The sequence below is a fragment of the Artibeus jamaicensis genome, unplaced genomic scaffold, assembly GCF_021234435.1.
Source record: "Artibeus jamaicensis isolate MK-2021 breed Jamaican fruit bat unplaced genomic scaffold, CSHL_Jam_final contig_834, whole genome shotgun sequence".
NCBI lineage: Eukaryota > Metazoa > Chordata > Mammalia > Chiroptera > Phyllostomidae > Artibeus > Artibeus jamaicensis.
Window position 1 is genome coordinate 2,974,059 of NW_026521981.1, and position 16,880 is coordinate 2,990,938.

A 16,880-nucleotide genomic window follows, 5' to 3' on the forward strand; every position below is an offset into this window, starting at 1 on the left:
TTTTGTGGTGTGTTGAATCAGCTGGGGTGATGTGAACAGCAACTGGCTTTAAATCCTGGGGTGACGACAGAGGCATCTAGTCCTATAAACTTTCCCGTCTTTTCACTTTCTGGTGGCTGTTCTCAGGTCAGCAGAAGCTTTTACAAGCCTTTTCTAATTTGTGTTCTCTATGAAGCATTTTAAGTTATGTGCATCTGTCTATTGGGTACATTGTTTAATCACAGCTTTTTCTCTCCTCCAGCTGAAAAGGGATACTTGGTTAAATGCAGGGAAGAATGGGCGAAGACCAAAGACCCAGCCGCTGCCCTCAGAAAACTACCTGTCAAAAGGTGTGTGGAAGGGCAGCTGCTTCGAGGACTTTCAAAATATGGAATGAAGAATATAGTCTCTGCATTTGGCATAGTGAGTGTGATTCGTAAAGTCAGGCAAATGACTCAGAATGGTTTAATGCTTTTAAATTTTATCTTTAATACTTTACTAAATTTGGAAAGAGCAGAAGGTAAAAGAGGATTCTGTGGTGATCTCTAAGAGGTGTATTACCTGAGTGACTTCTGTTCAGACCCGGAATGTTCATGGGGCAGGTGGAGGATGCCAGAGGTGTTGGCATAATTCATCTGGCGGGCATGAGAAGAGCCGTAGTGTGGGAAATAGCATCTACAGGGAAGTTTAATTTAAATTAACTGTCTTTAATAGATACTGACTCAGAATCCACTATTGGGTTCATTTCTTGATCATTCTCCAGCATCAAAACTGTAACCTGCCTCAGTAAGCAGCTTGAGCTATAAGTGGTCTAAGTGATTGCATTTTGCTTTAGTTTCTTCATGGTGGTACAAGTTGGTACCCACTCCTATGTAGCCTATACTAGTATTTGGATAGCTGTAATCCAGAGTAGACTAAAGTTTAACTCTTAAATTTTTTTTATTTTTAGAGAGAGGGGAGGGGAAGGAGAGAAAGAGACATCAATGTGTGGTTGCCTCTCATGTGCCCCCAACTGGGGACCTGCCCTGCAACCCAGGCATATGCCCTGATGGGGAATCGAACCAGTAACCCTTTAGTTCACAGGCTAGTGCTCAGTCCACTCAGCCATACCAGCCAAGGCTAAAGTTTAACTCTTAAGTCTTATTTTATTTACTTTTCCCCAAAAGCAGGGTTCTTTATGAAATTACTTGTTAGTTCAGTCATTTAGGTGTTTCTCCTTACTTAAAATTGTGGAAGAGCAAGCACTGTTGGCTGTATAATTGTATCTAAATTCCTTGGGTTTGAAGTCTGTGTCTTTGACTCAGTATAAATTCTATAACGTTTGCTTTATCTGCATGAATGTTTGCATTGTGGATACACTTGAGCACTTTAGCGAGAGAGGTTCCATCTCTAACCTTGATTGCTACGTATTAGAGATTTAAGGTATGAGTTTTTTTTACTAGGGTCACCACTAAAGTGAGATATCTTGGAAAGTATCATACTTAAATACTTAGAACATGTTTTTTTTTTCTTTCCTGTTATTTTCCCTTTCCTCCAGATTCCTAGAAATAATCGCTTGATGTATATTCATAGCTACCAAAGCTATGTGTGGAATAACATGGTAAGCAAGAGAATAGAAGAGTATGGACTGAAGCCTGTTCCAGGGGACCTGGTTCTCAAAGGAGGTAAAAAGACATATACTGTCATTATTCAGTCAAACGAGGGTCCAGTTATTTGATACTAGTTCTTAAAAATTGAGCCTGACTGCTGGTTAAGATGGAGAGATATCCGGTAAGTTTGAAGTGGAAAGACATTGTCAGTTCACGTGGACTGTGTGGATCTGTGTCTTTAATGAAAAATATGCCTCTTTCCTTTTTTCCAGCTGGAATAAGATTTGGACTAAATGTTACTTAAAATCCTATTCCAAGCTTCAATTTGAGTCTAGCAAATACTTCTCTGCACTTCTGGATGAACTTCAGCCTCTGGGCTGTTGTCAGCCAGTTTTAAGGAGTTTTTTAACTCAAGACTGGAGCTCACTGCACGCGTGGGCCACGATCTAAGAGCTGTCCAACTTTTTGGTGTCCCTGGGCCACACTGGAAGAAGAGTCGTCTCGGGCCACACATTAAATGCACGAACACTAACAAAAACTGACCAAAAAAAAGGTTTTAACTAAATTTACAGTTTTGTGTTGGGCTGCATTCACAGCCATCCTGGGCCACATGTGGCCTGCGGGCTATTGGTTGGACACCCCTACATGGACATCTAGTGCACACTCTGCTGAAGTGTTCCTCAGACACCCAGGCAGTCCCATCTGCTGTTGAGCCATTACTGTGCGCTGCCCTTGTGCTTAGCCCTTTACCTATATCTCCATGTCTAAAGCTCACAGTATTTATTACTGCCAGGCATTCTCTCTGTTCTTCAGATGAGGTTTAGTCACTTGCCCAGGATTCCACAGGTAGTTAAAAAAGAAAAGGCTGGGATTCAGTATCAGTCTGTCTGTTTGCACAGTCTGTGTTCTTCTAGAATGCCTGGCTGCCCTGTACTATAGGCTGCCCTATACAGCCTGCTCATCTGCAGATGTGCCTGTTGAGTCCCCTGAATTATTTTTTTCCTGATTTAACATTTTTCCTCCCAGTGTGCTGGTCCTGCTGAGCTGGCCCCAACAGGTGGGTGGGCTGCCCCAGGGAGGCAGGATGGGGAGCCCTGGGCTGGCCTGCTGACGACGAAGGTGCCAGGTTTCTGTGCTGCCCCCAGCTGCATGCAGAAGAGCATGCAGTCGGGTCTGGCCTTCTTCTGGTTCCTGCAGGACCCAGCCAGGTGCCAGAAGTGGGTAGAAAATTATGAGAGAGAAGTCTTAGAATATAAAACACCTGATCAACTAAATAAACATGATCCATTATATGCCAAACACTCTGAGACCTCTATGATCTGTAGAACTTGTTCTTATAGACAGTTCTTCAAGTTAATGCAATACCAACAATATCTGATCTTACCAGTCATTTGAACAATCCACATAGTAGACACAGAAAATGCATAAAACAGTTGATGAAACTTCTGAACAGGAACAAAAACATAAAGAAATGAACAATAGCAATGCTCAGAATCTCAGTGCAGAAGAAGGAATGAAGAACAGGATGAAGACTACATGCCCTTGAAAAGAAGGAAAACAAAGAATGCTTAAAATCTTTATTTGAAAGTTTGATTCTTATGGGAAAACAAAAAATACCTCTGGATGGACCTGAAACTGATGAACTGATAACTTTGAAGCACTGCTCCAGTGCCAAAAAAAAATTCTGGTGAAGAGGTTCAGATAAAATGCTTTGAGACAATAGCAGTCAACATATTTTTCTATTCAAAAACATAACAGAGCCCTGGCTGGTGTGGCTCAGTGAATTGAGTGCTGGCCTGTGAACCAAAGAGTTGCCACTTCAATTCCCAGTCAGGGCACATGCCCGGGTTGTGGGCCAGGTCCCCAGTAGGGGGTGTGTGAGAGGCAAACACATTGATGTTTCCCTCTCTCTAAAAATAAATAAAATCTTTTTTAAAAAACCACAACAGAAACAGAATCTAGAGATCTGTGACAGCTGCATTTGCAAAGAAATTCTCAAAGACATGAGGGACATTCACCACTTTTCAGTTTTCACTGATGACCGGGGAAGAGCACCTGCCCATGGTGGTGAAGTTTGTTGACAAGTCTTATAACCTGAGAGGGAAATTTGTGGGCTTCCCACCTGGTGAAGCTGATGCCGAAATTTTGGCTGCGAAATTTCACACTATGATAACTGAGAAGAGGGGGTTAAACATGGAGTGTTGTCATGGCTAGGCTTACATTGTGTCCAGTGGATTTTCTTCCAAAATGACTGTTGTTGCTTCTAGACTTAGAGAACTATCCCCAAGCTGCCTACACATCTACGTTCCCTGTGCTTTAAATGTGTGGTTGGCACACACTTTAAATAATGATTTGTTATTTATAATAATAAATCATTATCTGTTATGTGAATGTCTGTTGCATTAGGAACAATTGAGGAAACTTGTTTTTTTTCCATCAATCCCCACAACTGTTTTTAGAGCTTGGCAGTGTAATTTCTGTCCTCTCTCAGAACTCGCCCAGTTTTGACACACTCAGCTGCAGTGCACTGTTGAGAATCAAGTGGAAACACAGAGGGAAAGACACAGAGCTTCCATCCACCGTTTATATATGAATGAAGTCCTCTGCCTGCCAGACAGCAAGTTTTTTCCTAATGCTCATGCGTCATTGAAAGTCCTATGTATTCTTCCTGTGAGGAACACTAAGAATGAATGCTATGAAAATGGGTGAAAGTGTCTCCAAGCATACCTGAGGAATGCCTTGACAGACCAAAGGTCCAATAACTTACATATTTTGATATAAAACATGATTTGGATTTCATGGTGGACATGTTACTGTTGGTACTTAAATAGATATTAATAAAGGAAAGAGAGCAAAGTCATTGACCTCCCCAACTCTGGTACTGGGTTTCGGGGGCAGGGGTGGAATAGGAGAAAATGCTGGACCATGAAGTCCTGTCAGTAACAGAGGGTGGACCCATCCAAAGCCCATGGAAACTCGGGAACTTGATTGGTCTTTTTAAGAAAGTACCTGGTCCATCCCAAACTGAAGCTCCTGGATATAACCCCAGGGGAACAAAGCTCTTTCTTGCTGTGACATGCACTGACATGGTACACTCACCTGTTCTCTTCATGGCCATGTGGCCTGTGGCCATGACACTCCACAGGCAGTCTTCAAGAGGGAGCCAGAAATGTACTGCAGCAGAAAACGCAGGCTGAGCTAGCCAGATGCTGGACTGGACTGCCCTTTGATACGGAGCTTGCTCGCTCTTGCGCACACAATGATGCACTGGTCCGCTTGTTTGTGCATGCTTTTGCCCGGGAACATGTGACCATGTGGGTCTAGCAGCTACCAGGCCTGCAGCAGATGGCATGGGCACCAGAAGGACTAAGCTCTCTCTCTGGCCTACCCAGTGATGTGCTCGCACACTCTCACTCTATAGCCATGTGACCATAGCAGCCACACGGCCAGCAGCAGCATGGACTCTTGCCACTGGAGCAGCTAAGCTACCTGGATGGGGACTGAGACCGCTTAGCAGCCACCTGCAGGCGCCAAAGGACTAAGCTTTAATATGAAGCAAAAACTCTTTACACTGGCTTGTGTCTTGGCCTTGCTGAAGACCTGGTTGAACTTTTTCCATGGTGAAACAGAGGGAGATGGGGCGTGGGAAAATCCCAAGGGGCAGCTTCCATCCCCACACAAATACACCGTGCCCCACCACAGCCTCCCACATGTGGGTCCTTGGAATGCTTTCCTCGTGATAGTGACAGCCATGGAAGAACCTAATTTCCAACAACAGACACACATACCAACTCCTATACAACCAGGAGCTTCCTGCAGATACTTCAGAAACCATTGACAATACCTGAGAGACTTTCAAAATAGGCTCTTATATTTTATATTGAAAAAAATCTGTAAGAAATTTGAAGACATAGAAAAGCTATAAGGTGTATGTAGGCCACAGTTTATCATACCATAAACTGTCAGATAAACTCACTGACTGTCTTGAGTACATTCACCATTGAAAATCTGCCTGTTTAAATGGCCCCCGTTTGAACTCTCATGCTTTGGAGAACTAGCTGTTCTTCCAGAAGACAGCATTGAAAGTGCCAGGTTACACTTCTGCGTGATCTCTGCTGATAGCACTTCGGAATTGTTTTAGTTAAGTCATTAGACATAACATTTATTATCACTGTCGACCCAGGTATTGGGTATTGAGTTATCAGTTCTTTGAAGAAATAGATTTTGAGGAAGTGTGGGAGGAAGGAATACAATTTTATAAAATTTAACAATGAAGCTCATGACTAACCTTTGAATGGCAGGAGTTTTAAGTATGCTGTTAAAAATATGTGGTGAAAGTTAAGGGAATTACCAGACAGTGAAAGGAACACACGAGCCTGCCGAACAAAGGTTTCAGTGTTAATTTTTGTCTCTCTGTTCAGTGATCTTAAAGGAACAAGTTATGTTAAAGGTTGAATGGAGGAGCCCGCCATTGTTGTTCCACGTCTGGTTGTTGCTGTTTCCATGCCTCTGCCCTTCCACGGTCGGGACAGGACCAGAGGCTGCGGGTCTGACAACCGATTAGTCTCTTCTCTCTGTCTTTTTCCATGACTGTATTTTACTGCCTCTTGATTTGTAAGCAAAACCCAGAAACCCTACAAAAATGTGCTTTATGGTTTTCTGGGAAAAAACAGAAAATATTGCTGTTCTTTGGTGAAGAAAGCCAATTTATATATTTCAACATAAATAAAATGTGAGTGTGTTTACAATTTTTTAAAGTTTTTTTCCTCACCCAATATTGACCACACCCAGTGTATTTTCCTGTCCTGTGAGCCACTGTATTTTATGCTCCATCCACAGACTGGCTTTTTTAATTGTTTATTTTTTTATCAAAATGTATTAATTTGTGATAGCTTTCCAAATAGTATATCGTATTGTCGTTTAATAAGAAAATGGAACTGATTGTCAAAAGCAAGCATTCCCAGAAAATGAGGAGCAGCTGGATATTAAGTTTTAAGTTTGTGCTCATTGTAAGTCTATGATCTTTGTTCCTTGGGTAAAATAGAAAGAAAAATGGTATATATTGCAACTTAATTTCTTTAAGCTTATAGGCCACGGAACTGTACCATCTTGCACTTCTGATTGCTTAGATGTGTATAATTTTAGAAGATTGAGTTTATGAAAATATTGCCTATTTTCTTAATGTATTCATTTGTGAATTTTTAGCCACAGCCACCTATATTGAGGAAGAAGATGTTAATAATTACTCCATCCATGATGTGGTAATGCCCTTGCCTGGTTTTGATGTTATCTACCCAAAGCATAAAAGTAAGTTCCCTGTGTGGGGAAACAGTTGAACAAAGTCTACATAATTAAGGCTGTGTGTGAGGAAATGAGTCAGACAAAGTCTAACGTAAGTCACTGACAGCCTAGAGAAAGAGAAAAAAAACAGTATTTTTAAATAGATTTTTAGAACTCTGCTATCCATCAGATTTGGAAAATGTTTATGTCAAACATATATAAATTATGTTGACTTGTAGGAGTCTCCCAGAGGGGTGTGTACTTGGATGGATGATGTCAATTAAGAAACGTGGTAGTATTGGTGTTGGTGTTATTGTTGGGCAGTTATTTAAATTTCTGAAATGTACTGGTTCTTACTAAGGATTGAGAGGGTTTGGAAAGAGTCCTTGAGAAAGTGAATGGATGACTTGGCTTTTTTTAACCTTTTTTGCCATCTAAGTGCTATCTTCTCATTGTGTTTTAAAAGTCAACAAGCACAGAAGTTTATCACCTGAACAGTGAGAATATTATTTTCCATTTCCCAGAGCCCGTTAAGAATTATTTCTGTTACCTTCATGGATGCCATTGGTGAGGGTAGGGGGAAAACTGGAGCTTTTACTGCTCTAGGATCCAGACATTTAAAAAAAGAAAGCAGCTCTGAGCATGAGACCAACCTGATGGCACTGACACTGGAGGTCACCTTGGCCCAGGCTGGGCTGTGGGAGGGGCCTTCCTGTTAAGACATCTTTTTCTCAAGAGGCCAGAATTATTTTTCTTATCACTGTTACATTCCTGGAAATGTTACAGATAATGAAATAATTATCATTAACACTCTTTGATAATGTAAATACTTATAAAAGAGTTAAGTGGTAATCTGCCATTTATATGTTGATTAACTTAATTCAGTCACTGTGCTCTTAGTACTTGTATGAGGTCGACCTTGCTGAGAAGTCGGACAGGAGAAGAGAAGAGGAGGGAGAATGCATGAGCGAGGTAGATAAGGGACCGGTTTGGTCTGCCTGTGCAGAGTTGGTGGCACAGTGAGGAACAGAGGGGACCAGTGCCAGGAACTAGCGCAAATGAAGGCAGTTAGGCGCTCTTAGCCACATTTGCCCTCTTTCTAAGAGAGAAAAAGGAAACATTCTTTTCTTTGACCTTGTACCTCTTAGGACCAGAAACATGGACTAGTACCAATTAAAACATAAATTCAGCACAGCCACTGATAGAGCCGTTCATGAAAACCTTGTGGCCAAGACATGGGCTCACAGACTGCATGGGTAGTGATCCAGGCCTGTAGATTCATAACATGCACACTTGTTTAGCAGCAAAACAGCACCAAATGTTACTGGCGATTGGACCTTGGTTCAGCAACCTCAGTACCTAAGTTCTGGCTATGAAAGAATTCAGAGCCAAGACTCAAATACAAGCAAAAGTTTATTTAGAGAGTCACAGAGGTAGAAGAATTGAGCCCTGGCAAAGTGGGCCCTCTGGGCTGCATGGGCTCCGGGAACAAGTTAACAGAAGCAAAAGAAGGGCCCTTGGAGTTTAGGAAAAAGAAAGGTAGAGAAAACACGCCTGGGGGAAGGAGACAGGAAAGAAAGGTGCAGAGAGAGAAAGGGAGGCAAGAGAGCGCACACCACTGTGGGGAAAGAAGTGGGCTGGGTCCTACATCCTGAAGGGTTTAATCTGCTCTTTGAAGCTGGGTGTTTTAGGGAAGTTCCAGGGGAGGATCTCAACAGAACGTTCATCAGCTTTCCAGGTATCTCCACAGGGTTGTGATCTCTGCTGATTGATTGGCACCAGGGCAAGGGGTCAAGAATCATCACAGCTGGTCTGATGCCAGCCATGGTGTTGCTCCAGTTGGCCTCGCTGATTTTCTGAGCGTGGAGCTAAAAAACTGAGGCCTATATGTTATCTCTGGTTTGACCAAAACTCTGTCTCTGTGGTCAGCAAACCTGAGGCTTTGTTCCTTATATTTCCTTTTGAGGGTTTTTTTTAAATTAAGTATATTTTATTGACTATCCTATTACCCTTGTCCCATTTTTTCTCCTTTGCCCCTTCCACCCAGCACCCCCATTCCTTCTAGCAGTCCACGCACCCCTAGTTCATGTTCATTGGTTTTGCATGTAAGATTCTTGGCTTTTCCATTTGCTGTACTATTCTTAATCTCCCCCTATTTCATATCTACCATTTATACTTCTATTCCCTGTACCTATTCCCACCCATCTCCCCCTCCCTACTGATAAACCTCCATGTGATCTCCATTTCTGTGGTTCTGTTCCTGTTGTAGTTGTTTGTTTACTTTGTTTTTGTTTTTGTTTTTTTAGGTTTAGTTGATAGTTGTGAGTTATCATTTTACTGTTCACATATTTGATCTTAGATTTCTTAGATAAGTCCCTTTAACATTTCATATAATAAGGACTTGGTGATGATGAACTCTTTGAACTTCACCTTATCTGAGAAGCACTTTATCTGCCCTTCCATTCTAAATGATAACTTTGCTGGTTAGAGTAACCTTGGATGTAGGTCCTTGCCTTTCATGACTTGGAATACTTCTTTCCAGCCAGCCCCTTGCCTGCAAGGTTTCTTTGGAGAAATCAGCTGACAGCCTTATCGTGGGCACACCTTTGTAGGTAACTGTCTCCTTTTCTCTTGTTGCTTTTAGGATTCCCCCCTTATCTTTAATCTTGGGTAACAGTCATGATGTGCTTTGGTGTGTTCCTCCGTGGGTCCAACTTCTTTGGGACTCTCTGAGCTTCCTGGACTTCCTGGAAGTCTATATTCTTTGCCAGATTGGGGAAGTTGTCTTTCATTATTTGTTCAAATATCTTTTCAGTTTTTTGCTCTTGTTCTTTTCCTTCTGGTACCCCTATGATTTGGTTGTTGGAATGTTTAAAGTTGTCCTGGAGGATCCTAAGTATCTCCTCATTGTTTTGAATTCTTGTTTCTTCCTTTTGTTCCAAATCATTGATATGAACTGCAGCTTCTTCCCCTTCACTGTTGGTTCCCTGTACATTTTGCTCTATTTCACTTTTTATAGCCTTCACTTCTTTCTCTGTTTTGTGACCATATTCAATCATTTCTGTGATCATGCTGATCAGCAGTGTTTTGAACTGTACGTCTGATAGGTTGGCTATCTCTTTGTTGTTTAGTTCTTTTTCTGGAGTTTAGATCTGTTCTTTCATTTGGGCCGTATTTCTTTGTCCCTCAATTTGGTGGCCTCCCTGTGTTTCTGTGTATTTGGTAGAGCTGCTTTGATTCCCAGTCAGCACACCTGTTAATGTTGTAAGGGGCAGAGCCTTAGGTATTCACCAGGGTAAGGCAACCTGCTTCACCACTTTGTGGCACTATATGTGAGGGAGGGGTCAGAGAGGGAACAATACCACTTGCTCTGCTCTCTCCCCATTTTCTGTCACTTCCCCCACTTCCCATAAGCTACTGGTGCCCTTCTAGCTTCTGCTCTGGTGCTGATTCCCCAAGTGGGTGGCTTTGTGTACTACATTCTAGGACCCTGCAGGCCCTTTAACAGATTCTCCTATGAGGCTGGCACTTTGTTGCACCTCTGCAACCTCCACTGGTTTTTACAGCCAGAGGTTATGAGGCTTTATATCTTGGTGCTGGAACCCTGGGCTCTGTGGTCTGGCCTGGGGCTGGGATTGCCCACTCCCCAGTTGTCCCACCTGGTTTTTATCTACCGCATGTGAATATGGGACTGCCTGTTCCTCTGGCCGCTGCCTTGCTGCATGTCCTCTCTACCCAGGCTGCCTGTCTGTGCCCCTCCTTCCCATCTGGGTGAATGTTTCTTTTTTAAATACTTCTTGTCGAACTTCCATATAGTTCGATTTTCTGGCAGTTCTAGTTGTTTTTCATTTTTGGATTGGTTGTTATCCTTATTGTTGTGTTCACAGGGGAAGCATGTCTACATACACCTCCATCTTGGCCGGAAGTCCTGGACTTGTTCCTAAGGTTATTTGATGCTTACTAGAACTTCATTGTCCTAAGGGCTAAATGCTTGAGAGTGGTCCTGTCAGGAATCTTTATTTGTTCCTCCTCTAAGGGGGTCTAATACGTGACTAGCAACATGCAGAGGTCAGAAGAGAACCCGGATTGTCTGACCAGTGATATGAAAAGTCACAGGGTCTAAACTGCATCACCAGTGATATGCTAGGGGGAGTGATATGCTCACAAGGTCCCACCCTACAGTTGTTCATTTAGAGGCACCTCAGGCTTTCCGAGTCCTGGTGACCTATTGTACCTGGCCCACAGTTCTCGCTCTGCTGGTGCCTAACTGCCTACCACATGGTGTCCTGCAAGCTTGATTTAGTGGTCGTCCTGATAAGTGTGTCATGAGGGAGACTTTCCTTGATCCTGGTGCACCTAACATTTTCTATGAATACCTCGACTAAAGAAATCTGCTTATCATATTTGCAAATAGTGTAACCCAAAATAGTTAATATTTAGAAAGAACTACAGAGGTCATTGAAATATAGTTAAATAAATTCTCACATTTATGCTCAAAAATCAAATAAATAGATAGAAAAGGCTCAGTTTGATCGTCGTCTGCATAAAAAGGAGCTAAAGTTGGGGGAATACATGAAAGAAGGTAAAGGGACTGAGCAGAAAAAACCCTATATATTGGGTTGGCCCCAAAGTTTGTTTGTTTGTTTTTTCTGTAAAATAAAAGACACATTTTTTATTTTTACCAATAGACTTTATTGATTTGGATATTTTGAGTATGTTGGCTTTTTTCCACTATTGGTTTCTACTGGGTAGAGGCCAGGGGTGCTGCTAAACATCTTCCAATGCATAAGACAGCCCCACAGCAAAGAATTACTTGGCCAAAATGTCAATAGTACCAAGAAACTTTGCAGACCACTTTTGACATGTTCAATAAGTCACAGCATCTTCTCCATACACTGCATAATTCTTTTTTTATGTTTCAGTTGCACTTTTACCTTTCTTGAAATAATAAAGCATAGTATGCCAAAAATGTTGCTTATCTTCTATCTTCAGTATTAAAATGACTGCATAAAAGTTCACCAACTTTGATAATTTTTTAATGCATACTGATATGACAGCTGTTACAATACAGTCTAACAAAATTATTTCTAAGTTAGAGCCATTGTACAGAAAAAACTAAATGAACTTTTTAGTTTAGCCAATACATATAACACATAGACATAGACAACAGTGTGGTGATACCCAGAGGGAAAAGAGGCTAGGGAGTAGGAGGAGGTGGGCAAAAGGGGGCAAAAGGCACACGATGCAGCGTGCAGGTGACGTTTTGAGTTGTACACTTAAACCTATATGGTTTTAAATTCAATTTAAAAAAATATCTAGAGTTACTATTGCACATAGGCCTGTTGCCTCAAGGCAATAAGGGAGTTTAGTGGGGAATGCAGAAATGTTAAAAGGAGGGACAGCTGGAGAAGTCACTGTTTGGCCTAGAGAAGATATAGCTTAAAGGTCTTGTAGTTCACACACGTGGCCGTGGACAGTTACTCTGCTGTGTTTCAGAGCAGTCAACAGAAGCTACAGGAAGCACATTTCAGCTTGGGACGGGAAAACTTTCTAACCGCGTACCTCATAACGAGGTAGTTCCCTGTAAATATCAACAGGGAAGCACAGGCTGGAGGACTGTATCTCTCAGGTGTTAGGAAGGCGGTTCCACATCAGGTGCTGCCGGGGTGAATCAGATGGTTTTCCCAGGTCTCTTGTTTTTATACATTTATTTATAACTACCTTGTGCCAGAGTTTGAGGTGTCAGTACGTAGTCTCTTTCATCTCTAAGCACCTATAAATGTGGTTTAGTAACTTCTGATGAAATGGCCTTTTGTAACTAGCTTGGGAACCTTATACCCCAGATACTATGGCTGGTTGCAAAGATAATTTACAAGTTGGCCAAACCTAAGCTGGAGACACCTAGTCTGTTAGTAAGTCATGAAGTTTTGATTCCAGAGACTAGGCTGGATTGTAAATTAGCATGACTAATTTTGTTAGGGCAATCCAATGGAATTCACTTGTTACTCTATTTAGTCTAGTTCAAGGTAGCTTGCTGACATGTCACATTCCAGCTAACTTTCTATATTTTTTATTAGTTAGTGAAGCCTACAGGGAAATGCTCACAGCAGACAACCTTGATATTGACAACATGAGACACAAAATTCGAGATTATTCCTTATCAGGGGCCTACCGAAAGATCATTATTCGTCCTCAGAATGTCAGCTGGTAAGTAACAGTCCAAAATGAAATAGACTTGAATGATTATGTGAGATTTAAGCTTTTTCACCACATATATATCAGTGCCTACAACCTGGTATATAAGTATTGTTATTACTAATGTTATTACTGCTACTTTGGGTATTTTTCAAATAAAGAAATAAATTTTACATAGTCTGGCACCATTCATCACTGTGATATATAATAATATGAAGGCAATATTTCTATATGAAATCCATCCCTGGTCTGTTACCGAGTAGTTCTACCGCAGTCTGCAATAGGCCTTTGTGTTTTCCTTGCTAAACACATGGTGCTGAGTGACCTTTTATGGAAGCTCACATTTATACTTTTCTTTATTTACATGTTTTAAAGGGAAGTTGTTGCATATGATGACCCTAAAATTCCACTCTTCAACACAGACGTAGACAACCTAGAAGGGAAACCACCACCAGTTTTTGCTTCTAGTAAGTTTGCTCAGCTCTCAGGTCTGTGTCAACTTTGAAATATTTCTCATACAAAAATATTTTTTGAAAATCTCTGCTAACTACCGCTTCCTACCCTCTCTATAATTTCTGTTTTGTGCTTTGTCATCTCAGTTTTATGATTATAGCTGGAGGTCAGTGATTAAAACAGTAAATCCACTGGAAATGAGTGACAGAGAAGACTTTGATTTTAGGTGATTAAATGTTTCCTCCCCATCCCATAGACAGTTAGCAAAGGTGAGTGAAAATCCAGGAGGAGAGTCTAAAACATTTAATTTACATTGTCATTGTCAAATTCTTGTGCCATTCCTTTGTCTCTCTTTATCCTGTGCTCCAATTTTTTAAAAATTTTACCTGCATTTTTCTCCTGTGGTATTCTGTCATCTGCCCGTTTTATGATGGCTCCACAGACCTCTTACTTCCCTGGCTCATTCTCCAAGGCCCCCTGGGAAGAAGCAACCTGGGGAAAAGAGCGCAGTTCCTTTGTTTGATTATGCCCCAGTCAGTCCGGAGCTGCCCTACTTTTCTGACTATTCTTTTCTCTCTGGCCTGACAGAAGGCAAATACAGAGCGCTGAAGATGGATTTTTCTCTTCCTCCTTCTACTTATGCTACCATGGCCATTCGAGAAGTGCTGAAAATGGATACCAGCATCAAGAACCAGACCCAGCTCAATACCACCTGGCTCCGCTGAGTCCTTTGTCCCCAGATTACAGAGTGCAGACAAGAATTTGCTGGCTTCCTGTTCACCTTTCTCTTAGTATAGACCCATAGTGGATTTTGGATCTTTGTAGTAAAAGATTATTTGTATTTTTTCAAGTTTTTATTAGCTTAATTTGCAGTGTTTATACACATATACAAATCCTGAGGATCCTAATTCTAGCTCAGAGAAAATAAATTGGTCACAATATATTTCAGGTGCTTAAATCATAATAAAATGTCACCATTACTGGCTTTATAATAATTTTAAAAGTTTGATTTAAAGTAGCAGTTTTAGGTTTTGCTACATTCTTGAAGGACAACAGGAATGTTTAACACCCACAAAAGGAGAACACAATAATGCATTTTAAGAGAAAACACAACAGATCTTGATGATGAATAAATAACTGGAGCACCCCTGACCCATTAATATATTAATATAGTATTCATGCCTATTTAAATGATGATAAAACATCTACAAATTTATGAACACAAAGTGATTGTCATTATCTAGCTTATATATCAGGCTTAGGGAATTGTTTTTAGAATTTTTAGCTGCATTGGCTTTTGCATTATAGTATCATTGTTTTGCAGAAGAGTGGCATCAATGGGGTCTTTTTTCTCGATGTAAACGTGTACCTATTTTTATTAGTTAAGGTCTAATTTTTACTCTAGGTGCCTTTTATGTTCAGAACTCTTTCCACTGGACTAGTATTTGCCCAAAAATAAGTGACAGCAGAGAAGAAAACTTAAAAAATTTACAAGGGCTCCTCTTAGCAGCATTAACCTTTGCCACCAACTGCTTAGGTATTTCCATTTCTGTCATTGAATAAAACTCTTCTCTGGTGTGAAAAGAAAAATATGCCTTTCCAAGAGTCTGTGACATAATTGTACCAATTTTTATTTTCTATTATTTCTAAAACCAAATATAATAAATATTTTTAAAACTCCTTCCTACTGGTTATATTAATAAATTAAATAAATATCTAAAACTGAGTGCCAAATGATAATCGTAGCCCTGACTGAAGACAAGGAACGAATGAAGGATCCTCAGAAATGGTACTGACACAAAGGTGAGTCATGATCGGGTGTGAGTATGAGAATAACATTATTGGGTATTAAGGTGTATAACTAACAGACTATTAGACTACATTCAAGTACTAGCACCATTCACTTGCCTTCCAGTGTGCTTTGTAGAGTGGGGAAGCATGGGGTAGAGAAAAGCTACCCTACCAGGAATATCACAGAGTAGGAGTTAATGACATTTGTGAGGCTGAACTTATGTTTTTCCTCATCTGAGAAATAGGGCTTTGTGTGACGAGTTCACTTTCCTGGCTGCATTAGTCAACCATCAGGTTCTGTCTCGTCTTAAACCCCAGTGGGACAACAATGATTCTAAGTGGAATCTTAAACTTATTTTGAGACTTGGAGACCTGTCATCTAACTCTAGGGACTTGGGCAACTTGAAATAAATCATTGCCTTAGCATAGATGCTGAGACATTTTTTTTTTTTGTTATTAACAAATGGCAAAGTTTTTTAAGCCAAATTTACAAAGCCTGAAAGCAACCACAATCTTATCCTCAATATGGTAGTATCATTATTTCCTACATTTTTTCTAAAAGAAATAAAGGATTATTCTTTTTCTTGTAATGTAAAACCAGCACTATTGACTAATGGAAAAGTAAGCTCAATAATTAAGTTTATGTGATTAACTTTTTATTCAAGACTGCCACTATACTAATTAAAAAGATTGCTGGTTGATTCCTGAGTCAACTGCTGCAATAGTACATTAGTACTTAAACCTTCAACATTATTCCAGCCAGCACAAACTCATATTTACACAGAAATGAATTTTGTGGCCAACTTTACGCAAAGAAATAAGGAGGTGTGTGTGTATCCTACAAAATAGAATATATATATAAATGTTACATTAGTGTGTAGCCCATATTGGTATGTCTATATGTGCTATTTTGAAACAAAAACAGGCTAGGAGAGTATACCATATACTTATCACACACACATAAACGAAAGCACAGTGGAAGAAATACAGAGCTAAGGATTCTGACTTTCATGGAATGAAGAGTGCTTGCATAGCAAAGGATAACTTTAAGCTTTTTCTTTGTTCAGGAAAACCTGCTTTCCTACTTTATAGGGCTTTGTTTCTGGAGGGAGGGTAAAAATTCTTCAGTTTTGGGTTATAGATTCCTTGGAAAATCTGAGGGAAAAAATATGGACACTGTCTTTAAGGCAAAGGAAAGGGAAAAGTACAATTTTTGTATGTATGAGGGGAGAACCCCCCAAATGGAATTTGTTTATAAAAAAATTATTTAGTCTTTGTTATTTAAACTTCAGTCACCTTCAATGTGCTCGCCATTTGTTGCCATACACCTATCAAGATGTTTTTTTCCACTGCTCAAAACAGTGGAAACTGTTGATTGAGCGGAAACTGTTTGACCTCATTGATTGATGTCTTTTAGTACTTCTGCACTAAACTTTTTTGTTTAGCCTCTTCCACATTGGCAAAATGTCTCCCTTTGAGGACATTTTTCATCCAGGGAAACAAAAAAAAAAAGTTACTTAGGGCAAGATTGAGTGAATAGGGAGGGTGGGGCACGGGTCATGCAAACACTCAGAGTGTGAGCGGGAGTACTTG

The 16,880-nt window shown here is 40.6% G+C and overlaps 1 protein-coding gene across 2 annotated transcripts in view; it reads left to right on the forward strand.

Moving 5' to 3' along the window:
• The window catches only part of PUS7 (pseudouridine synthase 7), a 65,668-nt gene extending 50,491 nt beyond the window's left edge, over positions 1 to 15,177 (forward strand). For both annotated transcript variants that reach the window (XM_053673191.1, XM_053673192.1), the window contains 6 exons: positions 242 to 402; positions 1,517 to 1,643; positions 6,774 to 6,875; positions 12,926 to 13,055; positions 13,419 to 13,510; positions 14,085 to 15,177. In XM_053673191.1, coding sequence (XP_053529166.1) covers positions 242 to 402; positions 1,517 to 1,643; positions 6,774 to 6,875; positions 12,926 to 13,055; positions 13,419 to 13,510; positions 14,085 to 14,221 — 749 coding nt within the window. In that variant the 3' untranslated portion in view covers positions 14,222 to 15,177. The remainder of the gene's footprint in view (positions 1 to 241; positions 403 to 1,516; positions 1,644 to 6,773; positions 6,876 to 12,925; positions 13,056 to 13,418; positions 13,511 to 14,084) is intronic.
• Positions 15,178 to 16,880: the final 1,703 nt, after the last annotated feature.